The sequence below is a fragment of the Aricia agestis genome, chromosome Z, assembly GCF_905147365.1.
Source record: "Aricia agestis chromosome Z, ilAriAges1.1, whole genome shotgun sequence".
Taxonomy (NCBI): Eukaryota; Metazoa; Arthropoda; class Insecta; order Lepidoptera; family Lycaenidae; genus Aricia; species Aricia agestis.
Window position 1 is genome coordinate 41,357,304 of NC_056428.1, and position 18,848 is coordinate 41,376,151.

An 18,848-nucleotide genomic window follows, 5' to 3' on the forward strand; every position below is an offset into this window, starting at 1 on the left:
ACACTGTTTTTTCAAACAAACGTTTTCCCCAATTTACTCCCTGGACAATGCGTCTAGACAAATGATTTTTTATAAAATATTGGGATCTGATCCCTCGATCGCGGATTTTTGGAAATCTATTGTTATTCTATTGTTATCGCGGTTGAATTCGACCGCTTGGGAGTTGATGGGTTAAACAGCAGTGATCCGTATTTACGAACCATCACGACTTGAATGTGCAAATATTATACCTTAGATCTGCCACAGGCCACTAGTTTACACTCACTGAACGTCATAAGTCGTACCCAATTAAATTGCAAAAATTCAGCCTCAGTCAATGCGCGGATGAGTCACTTTAACTTATAGCAACAGACAACACAGATTTCTGGAGCAACCCGCTGGTAAATTCAACGGCAGCGATTCTCAGACTTATGACAATAAAAGCATATTGCTCAAACTCATGACAAGTCTGTTATGAGAACATTTTACACTTCAATGGTATTATTTAAAGATACCTTCAAGGAACTCAAAGACGGAGAATAGGTATATTTTAATATTATGACATCGATACAAAATTAACCAAATGGGTTGTAAGAGGCGTTATATTTTCGTCTTAAAAAAATTATGTTCTTGAAAAAAATCTTCACTTTAAATGCATTGTCTTTGAAAACCATTGTCTAGCGCAGCATAAAAAAAATACAGGACAGTATTAAAAATACAGAAAAATCGAATATTAAAAATACCAGGAATAATCGTCATAATAGACTATTACTTTGTTTAATATTGCTTTCCCACTTTAAATCGCCCAGCCATGTACGTCCTCCTAATACCGGTTCGGCTTAGCCTTGGCCTTTGAACACAGCCCTATCCTTCCTTCATTAGAAAAAAATATCCGATCAACTGGATCGCATGCGTTACCAGGACCTGAGTATTCTTTACATGCGAGACGACGCCGAACAGCATAACATTCTCGTGTCCAACACCTCCCACCACTAGGCCCGCATGCACCGAGACATACCAGTATAGCCGCCCGTGCTCGGGCCTTGCGCCTCCCACCACCTGTCATGCAGTACAAGGAGGTGCCTCACCAGCATCGCAGGACGACATCGCACAATTTTCTCATGCCAAGCATTTTCTTAATGCGATACCAATATCGGATGCATCATCATGAGTCGTCCTACGAGAATAAGCGAGATACAGATATAAGATGCCGCCGTGCCAGAGCCGCAAAATATTTTAATACATAGCAATCTCGCCTTCCGCCAGTAGACACCAGACTCACCAGCAGACTCCAGATGAAGTAGATACAACCGACCGTCCCACCACCGGGCCCGCAAGCTTCAGCAGAAGACTTACCAGCATGAGCGAGTCCAGATGTAGCACAACGCCGTACAGCCGCACAATATTGTCGTGCTCAACACTGTGCATCACCGCCGCTTCCTTGAGGAACTCGGTCGAGTTGGACGTCATCCGCTCGTGGCCCAGACATTTTATCGCTACCTGTATCTGAAATCGTAGCGCCGTGTTATTCTCGGTATCGTTTTGACACCCACAATCCACATTTCTCGCAGGTAAATTAAACTAGTCTAAGAAAATTAGTTTATAAATCGTCGATCAGACCAAATAATTCATGTAGTTTTGAAAGTTGATACAGTTATTCCTAAAGGTGTCCAGATGAATATACTTACTAAACTTAAAGTCCCCGAGGGAGGGACACGAGCCAGCGGTGGGGGAGGGGGGAATAGTTCTTTTTCAAGGAAAATTATTTATATTAACTAGCCGTTGCCCGCGACTTCAGCGCGTCAGCATAGTATAGTGAGTGTGGCCTCCTCTATCTTTTTTTAATAAAAAAGAACCAGTTTCATGTGCTAGATTTTTCACAAAAAGCCATTAATTAAAAAATGCACAATTTTTTTCTTAAATTTTGGTTTTTCTATGTTTGTTCCACGAAATTTATAACATATTGCCTGTGTAAGCGTCCACAAATTTAGCTATCAAATGAGACCTTTTTTTATCTTCATAGGATATTTACATGAGAAGTACTGGTCAGGTTAGTGTGAACGCCCGAGAAAAACTAAAATGGCTGCCATTTTACAACCGTGAGAGATAGAAATAATTTGAGAGCCAATTTGTCGATAAAATATGCCATAGATCAGGACATTAAAGGATGGGACACCGGTGTCGGGACACATTGTATATCTGTGGTGCTAACGTACTCTTTTAATACTCTGTATTTCCTACACTAATGATCGTACAGTAAAAATGTTTAGACGTAATTTATAGGAAATTTAATGTAGATAATTAATATGGAAGTTACGAATAATGAAAACTAAGGAAAAGTAACTCCGTCAAAAACATGCTCCACAATACTTGTCAAAAAAGTGTACCTTAGGTACCCATTTTCATTCATCTGAACACCTTTAGGGACAACTGTACCAACATTCAAAATTACATGAATTATTTGGTCTGACTTCCTTAATTTTCCCAGGCTAAACATTCATTCGATACTGCGAACTTAAATTATGAGACGTAAGAATATATTTTTATTTATAATTATAGTCCTCAAACGAGGCTAATTTATGTACAAAATAAAGGCGTTCGCAAATATTGCTTAAACCAATGGTAATTTTGCAGCGTTCGCATTTTATTAGGAGTGATTAACATAGGATACGCAACGCATATTATATACCTCTAGAAAAAATATAACAATCGCAAAGTTCAGCCACAAAACGCGACAGAAACAATGCTCTATGAGTTAAGAATTTTATATTTAAATATTAATTAAAAGTACTTATCATCAGCTCTAGTGTACACTTCATTGAAAGTGATGGTACACAAAATATAAATTGAATGTAATATATTGAACACAGTGAGCTGCCCGGTGCCGGAAGTTGGGAAGCAGAATGTAACCGAACTTCGTTCTGAAAAAACGTTGGTGCATTTTTTTTGTTCAATAGGGATTCATATTTGTTTGGGTATTGAAAAATAATACAAAAGAATTGTCTAATATGCAGATTTTGAACTATATGGAATGTTTCCAAACATCCAACAAAGCCATCGCAAAAATAAGTATGAACCGGCAAAAAATATATATCTATCTAATCTATATATTCTATACATCTATACTGTATATAAATAAAATTGGAGTGTCTGTTTGTAATATTAAAATAACCGTTTTATACTACATGCATATGACTATTGAGACGGTACTTACACCAAAATAACAATTTTTAAAATTTTTGTCTGCCTGTATGTCTGTCTGTTTTTTCCGGCTAATCTCCGAATTGGCTGGACCGATTTTGACGGGACTTTTATTGGCAGATAGCTGATGTAATAAGGAATAACTTAGGCTACTTTTTAAACGACTTCCAAAAAGGAGGAGGACATATTTTTCCTTTCTTATTTTTTACCTATGTGTTTTACATTTTGTTGACGCGGACGATGTGTTATATAAAACAAAGTCGCTTTTTTTCCCTTATGTTTATTTTAATCTTTAAAACTACGCAATAGATTTTGATGATTCTTTCAGTGTTAGATAGCCCATTTATCAAGGAAGGCTATAAGCTATATTTTATCACGCTAAGACTAATAGAATCGAAGAAATAGAGGAAAATGTGGAGAAAAACGGGGAAAATTATTTGAAAGGGCTTACTTGAACGCGCTAATCTCAGGAACTACTGGTCCGATTTGAAAAATTATTTCAGTGTTAGATAGACCATTAATTAAGGAAGGCTATAGGCTACATTTTATTACGCCAAGACTAATAGGAGAATGTCGAAAAAAGGGGCAAATTATTTGAAAGGGCTTATCTCGCGAACTACTGGAGCAATTTTTATGTTATTTGGCACAGATAAGAAGTACCCCACGTGCAGGATCATCTAAGGCTATCGATTTTAATCATTTTTTCAGTGGCTGATATTTTACACCCGTGCGACGCCGGGGCGGGTCGCTAGTTAGTGAATAATAACATTTTGAATTACACTTCTTTTCAGTTATATGCACACGAATATTGCATACAATTTAAGCAGTACGGTTCCCTCGCGATAAACGGATTTTTAACGCAACGGAGTTACGGGCACCAACTAGTGCTTTAACAAGAAAGCTTAGGACAAACCTACGCGACCAAAGCGACTGCGAAGCGGTAGCGTCTACCGCGCGGCGGACGCTGCCCGTGAAATCTTATGGCGCCGCGCACCGTGCACACCTACGCGACTGCGACGCGAAATGTTCGCGTCGGCAAAGCGAAAAATGCGCGTAAAGTTATCAGACGCGTGTTTTGAAGTATACATAACTAGACTTATTTTTTAAAACCTTTTTTATATTATTTTGTACAACTCTTTAGTTTATGATTTTTTGATTTGTACGTTTTGATAGATTGTGTCATGATATTAAGGCACCTACCACATGTGCATGCTTGAACACAGTTTTTCTAGCGCATGCTTCTCGCATGAAAATATGTAAGACTGACTTATCTACCACAGGCATGCGCAAGCCACATTCTTGCCGAGATCGTCGGCGTATAAACAATGTTTCTCAATGAAGAACTATTTCTTCTGCTTTAATTTTTCCAGTGTTTGCTAGTGACAAAATTGATAATGCATAAATATTTTTCATATGCGTATTTTATTTTATTCCTGTCAGAATAATCTTTCGATTTGATCTTCCACAGAGCGAGCAGAGATTTTTATAATTCAATGAATTCAGTTGCAAACTGACGTTCATAATATTATGTACGTAAATCTGCAATTTTATAGCAGCGTGCGCGCATTTTAACACCATACTTTGACTGACAAAGAGGTGCTTGAACACTGAACTTCCAACCTTATGCGCAGACAAGTCTACACGAAGGCATGCCTGAATTTCAAGCAAGCTTATAAAACAACAATACAAACTTTGGAGCTTGCGCGTACTACAGTTTTACCAAATACGCTCACAATGTTCAGTGTTCAAGCCGACATGCGCAAGCAAATCTGTTTTATTCCTCTGTTCAATTAGATTATATATATATATATATATATATATATATATATATATATATATATATATATATATATATATATATATATATATATATATATATATATATATATATGTATATATATATATATATATATATCTATATATATATATAAACGCCTCCGTGGTCTAGTGGTACAGAGCGCGGCTCTTGACTCGGAGGTCGTGGGTTGGAATCCCACGTTGGAAACATGTTATTTCCAAGTTTGGAAATAACATGTTTCCAACGTGGACAATGCAGGCTGATCACCTGATTGTCTGACAAGTAAGATGATCCATGTTGGCATTGGATGATCCATGGGCATGTAACATGCCCATCCATCCATGGGTCCTGCGCCTGATCTCTCGCCGGTCGTGTCGGTCGTCCGTCCCACTGGGTTATGAGAGTAAAGGAATAGAGAGTGCTCTTGTGTACTGCGCACAATGTGTAATTTTATAGTGCCCAAGTGTGTGCGCAGTACACAAGAGCACTCTCTATTCCTTTATTTGGAATCTCGGAATCGGCTCTATATATATACATGAACTGCTCGTTAAAAGATATAAGATAAGTAGACATTGGATTACCTATATGTATTAGCATACTTGCATATGTGAATGCATATAATGGCAATTTTTCGTTGATAATGCATATTACGGTAATTTTACGCCCTCATAGTCTCCAAACTAGCTATCAGTAGTCATGACACACACCGAGGCCACAAAACGGAGGTAGGATAGATCAAAACACTACAAATATGTGGCTCCATCCCCATTAAAAGAATGCAATACACCCGATAGGTACAATATCTTTTTATAAACATTTTTTTTTTGTGTAGTTGGCAGCATTTGTAACAAAAATAAAAAAAAATAAGAAAATATCCACAGCCGAATATATAACCTCCTCGTTTTTTGGAAGTCGGTTAAAAAATTTGAATAAATTAGTTACCAATTTCTTAAAATTCTAGGGGGATTAAGATTTCAATCGGAAAATATTGGTAGAAAATGATTATCTATTAGTGCTGTATAAAAAATTAAAAATCCTGGATTTGATAAAATTATAAAATTGACGCTTTTATTTACGGCACCACCGGAAAACTCTTCAAAAAATAATTAATTTTAATAATAAAAGACTTGATTGTACATATTTTGTGTATATTTCGGCCATTTATCGTGTATAATTGCATGCATATTTCGGCACTTTGATCGGGCTTAAAATCCGATGTCTAGTCATAAGTTTTAATGTAAAAGCTTATATGTATGTATGTAAACGATCGATCAGGAAGCAATAAACTCGCCCCGGGCGAGTCCCGGGCGAATTGACAGACGCCACGTAGGAGGATATCGACACTGACACGTGCAACGTTTAACTTCCATGTTACATCTGTAGAGGAGTCTATATGTGGGAGAGCCATGCTCCGGCACGAATAGGCCTGCTCGACCGGAGAAATACCACGTTCTCACAGAAAACCGGCGTGAAACAGCGCTTGCGCTGTGTTTCGCCGAGTGAGTGAGTTTACCGGAGGCCCAATGCCCTACCCTATTCCCTTTCCTACCCTCCCCTATTCCCTTTCCTTCCCATCCCTACCCTCCCTTACCCTATTCCCTCTTAAAAGGCCGGCAACGCACATGCAGCTTTTCTGATGCTGCGAGTGTCCATGGGCGACGGAAGTAATTGCTTTCCATCAGGGGACCCATTTTCTCGTTTGCCCCCTTATTTCATAAAAAAAAGCCTCACTTTAACTGCTACCCCGAACCCCGACGAGTATTCAAATATACACTCGTACTTATATTACTGCGTAGTTACTCTGTGTTCTTGAAATCAAACTTATACAAGACAGAGTACTTAATACTTAGTATTAAATTGTTGCTAAATTGTTGTTTCTTAGTTCTGCTATATAACAATACGAAAATACGCTAATGGCCGATTTACATAATTCCAGTCCAGGGATCCAATCCAGCGTTATTTATTTCTTTTTGCAAAATTGCAATTCAGTGCTCGTATACATTATTCCAATAGTAATCCAGCGCTGGACTAGACTTCTGGATTGGGACATGTAATGTAAATCGGCCATAATGTGTGCGTGTCTCGGATTCGGACGACATACGAAAATTTTGCCAAGTGAGAGTCGGTCGGTCTCGTGCACGAAGGGTTTTGGTATGGTAAGGGTTTTGGTATGGAAAAATTGTTTTTTGGTATGGGAGCCCCCTTAATTATTCATTTTATTTTAATTTTATTATTATTTAATTTTACCTAAAGTACACATAAAATTGAGGATTTTGGGAAATTTTCAAGTGTCTATAAATTACGAGAGAGATTACGAGCCAAAGACCAAAAAAATACGTTTGTTGTATGGGAGGCCCCCTTAAATATTAACTTTATTTTGTTTTTAAAGCATTTGTTGCTAAAGCGGCACCAGAAATACATAATCTGTGAAATTTTCAGACGCGTAGCTGTAGCGGTTCTCGAGTTACAGCCTGGAGACAGACAGACAGACGGACAGACATCGAAGTCTCAGTAATAGGGTCCCGTTTTTACCCTTTGGGTACAGAACCCTAGAAATGATAATCTTCAACTGTATTTTGTTTAAGTCACCTTAATGTCTGCAATTGCAATTTGCATTGCTTTAATCGCGGGCTTTGAGCGCGGCGACTGAATCAAAGAAATTTCGTAATGAAAAAAACCTAACGTCCCCCGTCTTCGACCAGCACAGCGATGCGGCGTTGCCAGACTTCGGCATGGTGTCTGTGTGCGTGTGACTAGACGTATCCGAATTATCCTACTAATATTATAAAGGCGAAAGTTTGTTTGGATGTATAGATGTATGGATGTGTGGATGTATGGATGTTTGTTACTCTTTCACACAAAAAAAAAGGTGCTGAGAGAACTCCTGATTCTTTATAGATACAAGTTTGGGAGTTTCGGCGTTGTTTTAAGAACGGAAAGCATATGCTCTATGCAAATTACATTCATTATCAACATCATCATCATCATCACTACCATATTATACCATGTTATTGGTACTTTTCATAGTCTTTTAGATCGAGACTCGAGTTTGTCAAGCGATAATTAAAAAAAAATTATACCTACCTAATATTATAAACCTGAAGAGTACGTTTGCTTGAACGCGTTAATCTCAGGAACTACAGGTCCGATTTAAAAACTTATTTCAGTATTAGATAGCTCATTTATCGAGTAAGACTATAGGCTAAGACTAATACCACCGAAGAAACTCAGAAAAATGTGGAAAAAATAAAATAGAGTAGACCAAGTGAAGTGAGTAGGGACATAAGCTATTTTTTATGGGAAAATGTACGGTTTCCGTAAAATTCCTAATTTACGCGGGCGAAGCTGCGCGGGACATCTCGTAATTGCAAAAGTTGATAAAAATCCTATGCAATATAGCTTTACCACGGCAGGAACTTCGGCTTGATACCATAAACTAATTTTTGCTCTATTAAATCCAGACTGCGTTACGAGTATTAAGGTAGAATCAGACTATTTTCACGTAGTAAAACAATATTATTTGTGCTACTTATCCGGTAAATTCTTTGTCCTATAGCTGTGCAAATCTTATATCTTTAAACGAGCAATTCTTGTATATATACAGGGTGTCAAAAGACCGCTTCCGATAACTTCGTGGGGTTATTATAGAGCATGAGATATATCCATTGGTGCAAGAAATTTTCATGTAATCGCCAGTTTTTAAAATAGTCAAAATTTTCAACACGCAATGTATAATGCGTGCAGTTAATGCGCGATAATATCGCCCGCCGCCGATGAATGAAACCCCGGGCCGAGCCGGCCCCCCCGCGCCGCCCGCGCCGAATACCGCGCGCGCGGCTCTGCGCTAGTCATGAGTTAAGACAAAAAAGCTGATCGTGGTGTGCCCTATACCCTAGCCCGTAGGTAGTGAATAAACCACCAATATTGTAATGATTATTAAATTACAATAGTTTACACGATTTAACAAAATGTTACAATTTATTAATTACCGTTTCTCAGGTTTTTACTCAAAAATACTCAGTTTTTACTTCCGGCCAAAAAGGAAAAGAAATCATAATTCACATCCGATCATCATCCGATTTACACATCTGTAAAAATACATACACAGTTACAGTAGGTAACTGTGTATGTATTTTTACCTATCAATACCTATCAATGGAAAACATACGTGATAACATGTTCACAGACCTGTGATCAGCTGTCTGCTTTTATGAAATGCAGTTCGAACTGTGCTCCATGATCCATCTAACTCGATGTAGATTGCAGAGTTATTCAACACTTAACAAAAGTAATTACAGGAGACATTCCAATTCTTTAAACACTTTTTATTGCACTGTTTAAACCGCACTATCGTCTATCGACGACGATGTTCACCTGTTCCTTAAATCATCGCACATTCATCGGACGTATCTTGTCACGGCCCGTTATTAATTACAAACATTAAAAAAAATAGTTAACAATACACAAAACAAGCAATAATATGACAACATCTAAACGTAAAATTACAAAACTTAAACAAAAACGTCACAGGACCTACACCAGCACGGCGCGTGTCAGACAGCCGACTGAACAAAATTGAAGAAAAAACTTTGTAAAATAATAGGGATGTATCCCTGTGCAATGTGAATATTTTGAGTAATCGATAATTTTTTTATCGATAAATCGTATTAATTGTTTTACATACGAGTACGTATTGATTACTGTCAAACTAAAAATAAACAAATACCTACTCAATATTAAGAAAAGCGACAATAATTAAAAGTTATTTAATTAATTAGGTATTAAAGTATTTTAGACGCGCATAACGCGTACCACGGTATAACAATCACTTTATCACGGTAATGTAGGTATCGAATTTAAAAAAATGAGATGAGATCTACTAAATAATAGTTATAATTTTTATTATTTAATGGTAATTTAAATATCGACTAAATAGTATTGAATTTATAGGGTACAACACTTAGATTGTCCTTGAAATGGATTAGCGACACGTGCGTCGGGCACCTGCACAGCGGCGCGCTTTGTCGGCGCCGCGATCAAAGCAAGCCGCCGGTCGGTGTCCTTTGACTACTTCCGAAAGTCGATACACGACGAACATTATTTCAAAAATTAAAATAGATTTTTTAATTTAGTAGCCATTTGAGCATTGAGGTAATAGGTTGTTAGAGTTGTTAGGAGGTAAGTTTGATTTTTTAACAATTACTTCAAGTATCAAAACGTGGTAGTATTGTGTAAAGTGTTAATAATTGATTATTATTTCAGTTGTAATAAAATACTTTGTGGTGTGATACATTTCGTTAACGAGAAGTTTTTTTGACGTTCTTGGTGGTGACTGGTCTTATTGCTTGGTGTTAAGGACTATTTTCAAAATGCATAAAGAAGTAAGAACACTTGAACTCAACATTTTTCACGTAAGTTAATTGCCAGTTTTATGTATGAGGTTTTTTCGTGTATCATCTGTTATTTCGATTGATAAGTGACGATTGCGGATAAACAGTTCATCCGCATAGGTTTCGTTACTTACGATGAACTTTTTAACTAGTCTAATAATCTTAGAAGTTTGCCATACTGTCGTAAGTTGTTACACATGCACAGACAGTTACTTACAGTTTTCTACATGAGCTACCATTAAACTCTTAACACTGCAAGTAGCTTAGATGAGAGGTCAGAGGTCAGAGTTCTAAGTTCCACGTCATGGTGACCTTCATGGGTTTGAAATTGAAAAGACATACATTAGGGTTTCTGTGTGTTCTGTCGTAAGTCGTAACTCGTAGTGTATCGTCATTCGTCGCATACGACCTACAACGTTCTCGTGTTCCGAGTATGTACTCGGAACACGAGAACGTTGACCGCGCGCTGGCAAATGCTTATTGGGGTAAAAATAATAAAATTTAAAAAAATATTTTAAAATATTTTTCTATGTGGTTTATTATCATGTTTAAAGGGTTTTAATTATAAAAAAATAAAGAATAAAAAATTAAAAAAAATAAAAAAAAAATAAAAAAAAAATACATATTCGTAATCAGAAAATGTAGTATAATCATACCCCAAAGTTATCGGAAGTGGTCTTATTACACCCTGTATAATTGGAATCTCGGAATCGGCTCCAACAAGCCGCGAAATAAATTTGTGATGTTTATGGACCTAATGCGGTATCTGTGAGAGTAGCGCGGTTTAAGCGTTTTCAATCCGGTGATATCAAAGATGCACGTCGCTCTGGTCGCCCTGTTACGGACAAAACGATGCAATTTTTAAAAAAAAGTGGAGCTAGATCGGCATATTAGTAGTTACGATGTAGCTGAAGAACTGGGGATTGACAACAAAACGATTTTGGCGCATTCGAAAAAAGCTGGGTAAGTACAAAAAAAAGCTCGATATTTGGGTGCCTCATAAGCTCACAAAAATGGTTCGGTTTACACGGAGTACACGGTTCATTAGGATTCTTTCAGTGAGCTCATGAGGCACCCAAATATCGAGCTTTTAAAGCTGATAACCGCCAACTGGTGATGAGAAGAGGATCACGTACGACAAGAACGTGCGAAAAAGATCGTGGTCAAAGGCCGGTCAAGCTTCACAGACTGTGGCGAAACCCGGGTTAACTGGCAACAAGGTGATTATGTGTGTGTGGTGGGATTGGAAGGGTATTATTCATTATGGGCTGTTACCGCCAGGCAGGACCATCGATTCTGAACTGTACTGCGAACAACTGATGAGATTAAAGCAACAAGTTGACAGAAAACGGCCGGAATTAATCAACAGAAGGGTTACTGTAATAACGCTAGACCTCACACATAATATTTAGCCACTCCGCAAAAATTAATGCATCCGCCGTTTAGTCATGACTTTGCACCTCTTCAGATTTCCACCTGTTTCGTTCGCTGCAGAAATTCTTTGGCATTGACAGGTTGACATAACAAGAGGACTGCCAAAACCAGTTGTCTAAGCTTTTTCATCAGAAGCCCCAACATTTTATAGCAATGGGATCATGTCCCTACCAACAAGATGGCAAAAAGTTATCGAACAAAATGGCACCCATATACTTTAGCTAATTGTAAATCTACTTTATAAAAAAAACTTTTTTATACTTATAAAAAAATACGAAAAAACTTTTTCCCCTACCTGAATACTCAGAAAATTATCGTTCAAAGTTATGACTTCCTTTAATGTTTGTTAGTTTTAAATAGAAACGACGCGCGTGGGACAACGAAGGGCGCACCACCCCTCAGATTTCCTTCATTCAATTAGGTTTTCTCACGTTTTACTTCAGCCTTTAAGTAAGCGAGCTACACTTCGGGAAATGTCATTTGAGATCGAACCGGCACCTCCTTGAGTGTTACTTAAATATTTATTTGAGTTGCAACTTGCAAGGTCCGTCGTCCCACCGCATTTGTCAAATATCTTCTTGTAATTTTACTATTTAGATTGCAGTATGAAAAATTACTTATTTACTTGTACTGGAATATGTGACACGTTCATAAGCAAAAGGGCCAATTAACCAAATGTCATCTTAGCACTTTCGTCTGCCTATCATTATTCATGGGCCAACGTTGAAAGACCGAATCGAAAGAAGACGCCTGGCAATACAAATATTGTTATTTTAAGTTTTTTATTATATAAGTAACAAGATAATGCCTTCACGGCAAAGAAAGTAGTGGTGTGAGAACTTAATCTGTTTTTTTCCTTCATCTTGTTAGCAGCCAATTAACAGAGATTACGATTATTATATTTGATATTTCTGCACAACAACTAAAAGGCCTCGCGTGGAAAATTAAGGAATATTTGAAGGTTGAAATTATTTAGTCTGTTAATATTAATTATATTATGTACTTATATTAAAAAGAAGCTTAAATATGTTTTCGTCGGAGCGGCTACGAAAATACAGCCGAAAGATTTTAATAAAAATTGGCACAGTTATAGAGAAGACCATTGAGAACCATAAAATCTACTTTGATTGCAGCAAAATATTGTTTGCTTAAAATCCCTTCAACACGCACGGGCGATATGCTTAGTACAAACTACAAACGATTTCAACGCATGTTTCTTACAAACTGCTTAGAGAGAAAAGCTTTTTTGATTAGCAACTTTGTATTTAAAACTTTTAAGCTTAGCTAATATATAATTATAATTATAATGGTACGGTATGAATCGGATGATAAGCAGACAGCCGTAGGCTGATGATGATGACGATGGACATGTGGCAGTCGACTGATTAATAAAGCCATTCAATCAAACAGCTCCTTTTGACTGAACAACGCCATTCAATCACACGATCATACGTCTTTTAGCCGACTTCTTGACTGCAACGTTCAGCACTACACCTAGATGACGCTTAGCCAACTGGTTAAATGGTTAATTAACTAAGGTAACCATTAGTTTAGAGCTATTATTACACAAGCATAATGGTAACAATCAATCCTTAAATATTCATTTTATTTTTATAAATATTTAAAATATATATTGTTGTTATAGCGGCGATAGAAATACACAATCTGTGAAAATTTCAGAAGTCTAGCTATAGCGATTCTTGAGATACAGCCTGGAGACAGACAGGCGGACAGACATCGATGTCTCAGTAATAGGGTCCCGTATACCCTTTGGGCACGGAACCCTAAGAGAAAAATCTTTTTTTTTTTTCAATTTTTCCAACGGGGATCTCTTCTAGGTCCTTTTAAGATTAGCTCAAAAGGTTTTTAAAAAATTTAGATTTCTTGTTTTGAAATAACCTTTATAAGTTAACATTAAAATGGTGAAAATTAACAAATTAACAAAAGCATAACAAATAAACAAATTGTGATTTATTTATTTTTTGTTGACGGATTATTGGTAATATGTCTACTTGGTACCCAATTTTTTTTAATTCCTTAATATTATTAACATTTAATGTATATTAGTGATCGAAGCATTTAATCAGTTAAAATATTTTTTAGTGGCAGATTGGGGCGATGCGCGCGAAACCCGAACTACGCGTTTTTACCGCTATTTTCGCCGCTCAATTAAAATTATGAGCATTGTTGGTACAGTTCCGGGAGGTAGGGCTTTTATTAGGAAATTTTCTGTTCTTAAAGGATCTTTTTTAAATTTTGATTATCTCAAATAGTTTCTGGAATATTAAAAAGAAACAAACTCTTCTTTTTTCTGGGTTCCGTACCCAAAGGGTAAAAACGGGACCCTATTACTAAGACTTCGTTGTCTGTCCGTCTATCCGTCTGTCCGTCTGTCTGTCTGTGTGTTTCCAGGCTGTAAGTCAAGAACGGTAATAGCTAGAGAATTGAAATTTTCACAGATTGTGTATATATAGCCGTTTGATTGAACAGCTATTTTACCAGTGGCCTGTGACATATATGACCGCTATAAGAACAAATACTAAAAACAAAATAAAATTAATATTTAAGGGGGCTCCCATATAACAAACGTGATTTTTTTTGGCCTTTTTTTCTCTATATCAATAATAGCAATAGGTAGGTACTTGAATTTTTCACACAATCCTTGGTTTTATGTGTACTTCAATATTTGATAGTGTCCGACCGAAACTGGTTTTTCAGCCGAAACCGAAACCGAACTTTCGGCCTTACTCTCAGTTTCGGCCGAAACCGAAACAGAAACCGAAACTTGGTGAAACATTTAAAATTACGATTATTTACTGAAATTTATTGATTTTTGACAAAAATTACAACTTTTTAAACTAAAGAAAAAGTACTGCATTGGTTTTTTTTTTTACTTTTTGCGACATTTCTTAATAATAAATATTATAATCTACTTAATCTTAGACTCTAATATGTTCCCTAGATTTTTTTTTGTACTATATTCCGTTTTTATACGATTCCAAGTAGCGCACCTACTTTTCATTTCACCAAAGAGATTGAACGCGCTTAGCGCACACTAAACCGGTTCTAAACGTATAAGCACGTTTGTAACATACAATGGCATAATGCATTTCACCAACATAACCTAAACTGGTTCACAGCAAATCCGATTTTTATCTTCTGAACGCCCAATATTCGAGTTTTAACTTCATAAAACACACTTAAGTCCTGTCAGTGTAGTGTCATGACAGATCGAAAAACATAAACGAAAAACTTGTTAAGATGACAGTTTTCACAGATGCGTTTGGGGAACTTATTTATCGTTTTTGCTATTTTATTAATAAAACAACGTGACAAGGCTCTAAGATGATAAAAATATATAAAAATCATCGTGTGACGTAACGTAAACGTAGATTTTTTTAATAATTTAAAACAAAACAAAACGAGATTTACATCCCCGTAAGTACGCGTTTAATGAGAACTAATTTTTATAAAACAAAGTTGTGTGATTGGTGAAATCCTCCCTTAGACATTAACGACGTACTACTGAAAACAAAATCAATTGCATTGTATTATTTTTATGGGAAACATGGACACGACCGCGCCGAAGTTCAAAATGAAATTACTAAGCAAACTTGCAGTAGGCGTCACTAAATCTCGCAAGATATATCCTAATATATCCTACAATCTCACAGTCAAACAAAATTCTTAAGTAAATAAAGTTCATATACAATATTATAATTAATTTATCATAGCATTTACTAAAGGGTTTGTTTGGGAAACATTGTTAAAATAGCACGTAATTTGCCAATAGTTATGTATATAAAATAAGCCTGCGCTTGTCGTAGAAATAAAATTCAATAATATAATTTCGACAACAATAACTTTAGACAATTTAATAAAAATAAAACGAAGTGCTAATTTTTGATTTAGGACTAATCTCGAAAACATAATCTCAAATGACGATTATATAGATGTGGCGAACTGAGCCGGGGCCTTGCTGGCAAGCAAGCACGAGTTAACTGCGAAGTTTACCAAACGACGCATGAGTTTCGGCGGGGCCGAAAGTTTCGGCTATATTTTGGCCGAAACTAGATTTTTTGGCCGAAACTGGCCGAAACCGAAACCGAATTATTTCATAAGATTAATATTTAATAAAAAATTAAGAGGGGCTCCCATAAAAAAACCCAAAATTTGGCCTAATTTTCCTCTATAATGGTACGGAACGCTTCGTGCGCGACTCCGACTCGCACTTGGCCGTTTATTTTACTTTATTGTTTATAACTTTTGTATATTTCAGCCCCTCTTGGAATTTTGATTTTGATAGAATGTTATAGATGATATTCCGAATCGAATGAGCCCAAAATCATAATTTTCAGTGGTGGAGATCAGGTTTCGAGGAAAATGGCTAACTACGTGCTAAAGCTTATGGGCGTCTAATGGGGTAAATAAGATTAGTGTTATATAATTTTCGTTTATTCTGATCTCTGAATCCACAAGGGATAAAATCAATAAGAGTATTATGACTGATGACCGCTGAAGTAATTTAGATGGTTATGAAGATAAGAAGGTAAACACTAGGATAGGAAGACTATAAAAGCATGTAAGGTTCCCGAAAAAAGATTCTTCGTGCTAGAAGTTGCGGGTGACTTCTTAAATGGCAAGAAATGCCGTTCCGCATTCCGCGGGGATCGGAGACGACCGCAGATAATATTGTAAGACTCGTTGCGACGGAAAAATCGGCGGTAGATACTCAAACCGCGCCGATCGTGGCGAAGCTACGAGAACATCTAGATTCTACAAAAACGCAGGGCGACAGCTATGCGATTACTGTCGCATAGCTATCGCAGGAAACGTAACCAAAAAATCCAAAAATTTGACAACTTTGCAATATTATTATGTGCTTACAAACATATAATATATAAATATATACATTTTTTTAAATATTTTTTTATATTATTTTTTATTATGTTTAGTCTTTGTTAATGTTGGCTTTGTTAGTGTAATATTGTAAAATATTGTAAGTAAAGTGTAAGTCAAAAGGTATATATTGTTGGTAAAAAATCTTGTAAGTTGTATGTTACTCTAAAAAAGTTTGGTAAGTGTAAAATGAGCGCTTCTCGCCTTCAAACGTAAAAGTTTGGCGAGGTTATAGTTTGTAACAACACATAAAAAATTGTATTTGGTGAAAAAAAAAAAAAAAAGAAACGCCAGTTGCACTGCCGTTGCAAATTGCGTAATCGCCCTACAGCTCTACCATGAGTTTAACGCTATAGTAGTTATCGATACTCGATACGATTTTATTAGGTTGGGGGAAAAGTTTCTTCGCATTTTATATAAAAATTCAAGAAGTTTTTTTATAAAGTTTATTTACAATTGACTAAAGTATACAGGTGTCATTTTGTTCGATAACTTTTTGTCATCTCCTTGGTACGGGCATGATCCCATTGCTATAAAAATTTGGGGCTTCTGATGAAAAAACTGCGACAAGTGGTTTTGGCAGTCCCCTTGTGATGTCAACCTGATACTGCCTAAGGAATTCTACAGCGACCGAAACAGGTGGAAATCTGAAGGTGCAAGGTCAGGACTATACGGCGGATGCATTAACACCTCCCAGGTAAACTCCCGTGATTTTTGCTGAGTGGCTAAAGATGTGTGATCATGGTAAAAACCACACCTCTTCTGTTGATTAATTCCGGCCGCTTTCTCTCAACTTCTTGCTTTAATCTCATCAGTTGTTCGCAGTACAGTTCAGAATCGATGGTCCTGCCTGGCGGTAACAGCTCATATTGAATAATGCCCTTCCAATCCCACCACACACAAAGCATCACCTTGTTGCGACTTAACCCGGGTTTCGCCACAGTCTGTGAAGCCTGACCGGTCGATGACCACGACCTTTTTCGCACGTTCTTGTCGTACGTGATCCACTTTTCATCACCAGTTATCAGCTTCTTCAAAAATGGTTCGATTTCATTACGTCGTAATAAAGAATCACAAATGAGTACACGGTTCATTACGGTTTCTTTCAGTGAACTCATGAGGCACTCAAATATCGAGCTTTTTTGTGTACCCAGCTTTTTTCAAATGCGCCAAAACCGTTTTGTGGTCAATCCCCAGTTCTTCAGCTATATTGCTACATTGCTCCATTTTTTCAACGTGCATCTTTGGTATCAAACCGCGCTGCTCTCACAGATACTGCATTAGGTCCATAAACATCAAAAAATTTTTTTCGCGGCTTGTGTTGCATTTTTATCTTTATTTTAATTGTAATAAAATTTTAAAATGTATCAAATTTCTTCATTATAATCACTTATTTTAACAATAATAAATAATTTGAATTTGGAATTGACTTCTGTAAAATTAAAACTATTTAATGATACCAAAATCAGCCAGATACAATTGGTTTATGACAAGTTCATACATATACTATAATGCGAAGACTTTTTCCCCAACCTATTAGTTCCGCAAGTAACCGCTACAGGCGCTGTAAAATTGGCCATACCATACTAAAATTGTACGTAGTCGGTATCGAGTATCAATTTAAAATACTATGGCTTTAAACTCATGGTAGAACAACTGATTTTCTCTAAAACCGTTTAGCTATTTATTCTGTAAGTTTGAAATATGTTTATATCGCAATGCTTTACGCATTTAAGGACGCTATCACAAAAATTATTATAAAAATTAGCAGGTCGATGTCTGTCTGTACGAAAATAACATTCATATCAGCGCGCCTAGTACAGTGGCGCTTACGACGCTCGCCGTGTTTCATGATAGGGATAAAATGTATGAAGAAATTTAAGAAATGAAGAAAGCGTATCTTATTTTTCTTATAAATGGAAATGTTATTTATTAACCGACTTCCAAAAAGGAGGAGGTTATATGTTCGGCTGTGGATATTTTTTTTTTATTTTATTTGTGTATGTTCAACGATTACTCCGCCGTTTTATATAAAAAATTTAGCAATACATACAGGGGACTAAATAAGCAAAAATTTTTTGTATATTTATTTTCCATAGTTCAGTGTACCTATAATTTAGCTATAATGGTACCTAAATCTTAATCAG

At 36.5% G+C, this 18,848-nt stretch overlaps 1 protein-coding gene across 1 annotated transcript in view; it reads right to left on the minus strand.

Moving 5' to 3' along the window:
* Nucleotides 1-18,848, minus strand: part of LOC121738763 (activated Cdc42 kinase-like) — a 133,996-nt gene that overhangs the window by 81,295 nt on the left and 33,853 nt on the right. Inside the window, exon 5 of the mRNA XM_042130998.1 lies at nt 1,336-1,485. Within this exon, the coding sequence (XP_041986932.1) occupies nt 1,336-1,485 (150 nt within the window). The remainder of the gene's footprint in view (nt 1-1,335; nt 1,486-18,848) is intronic.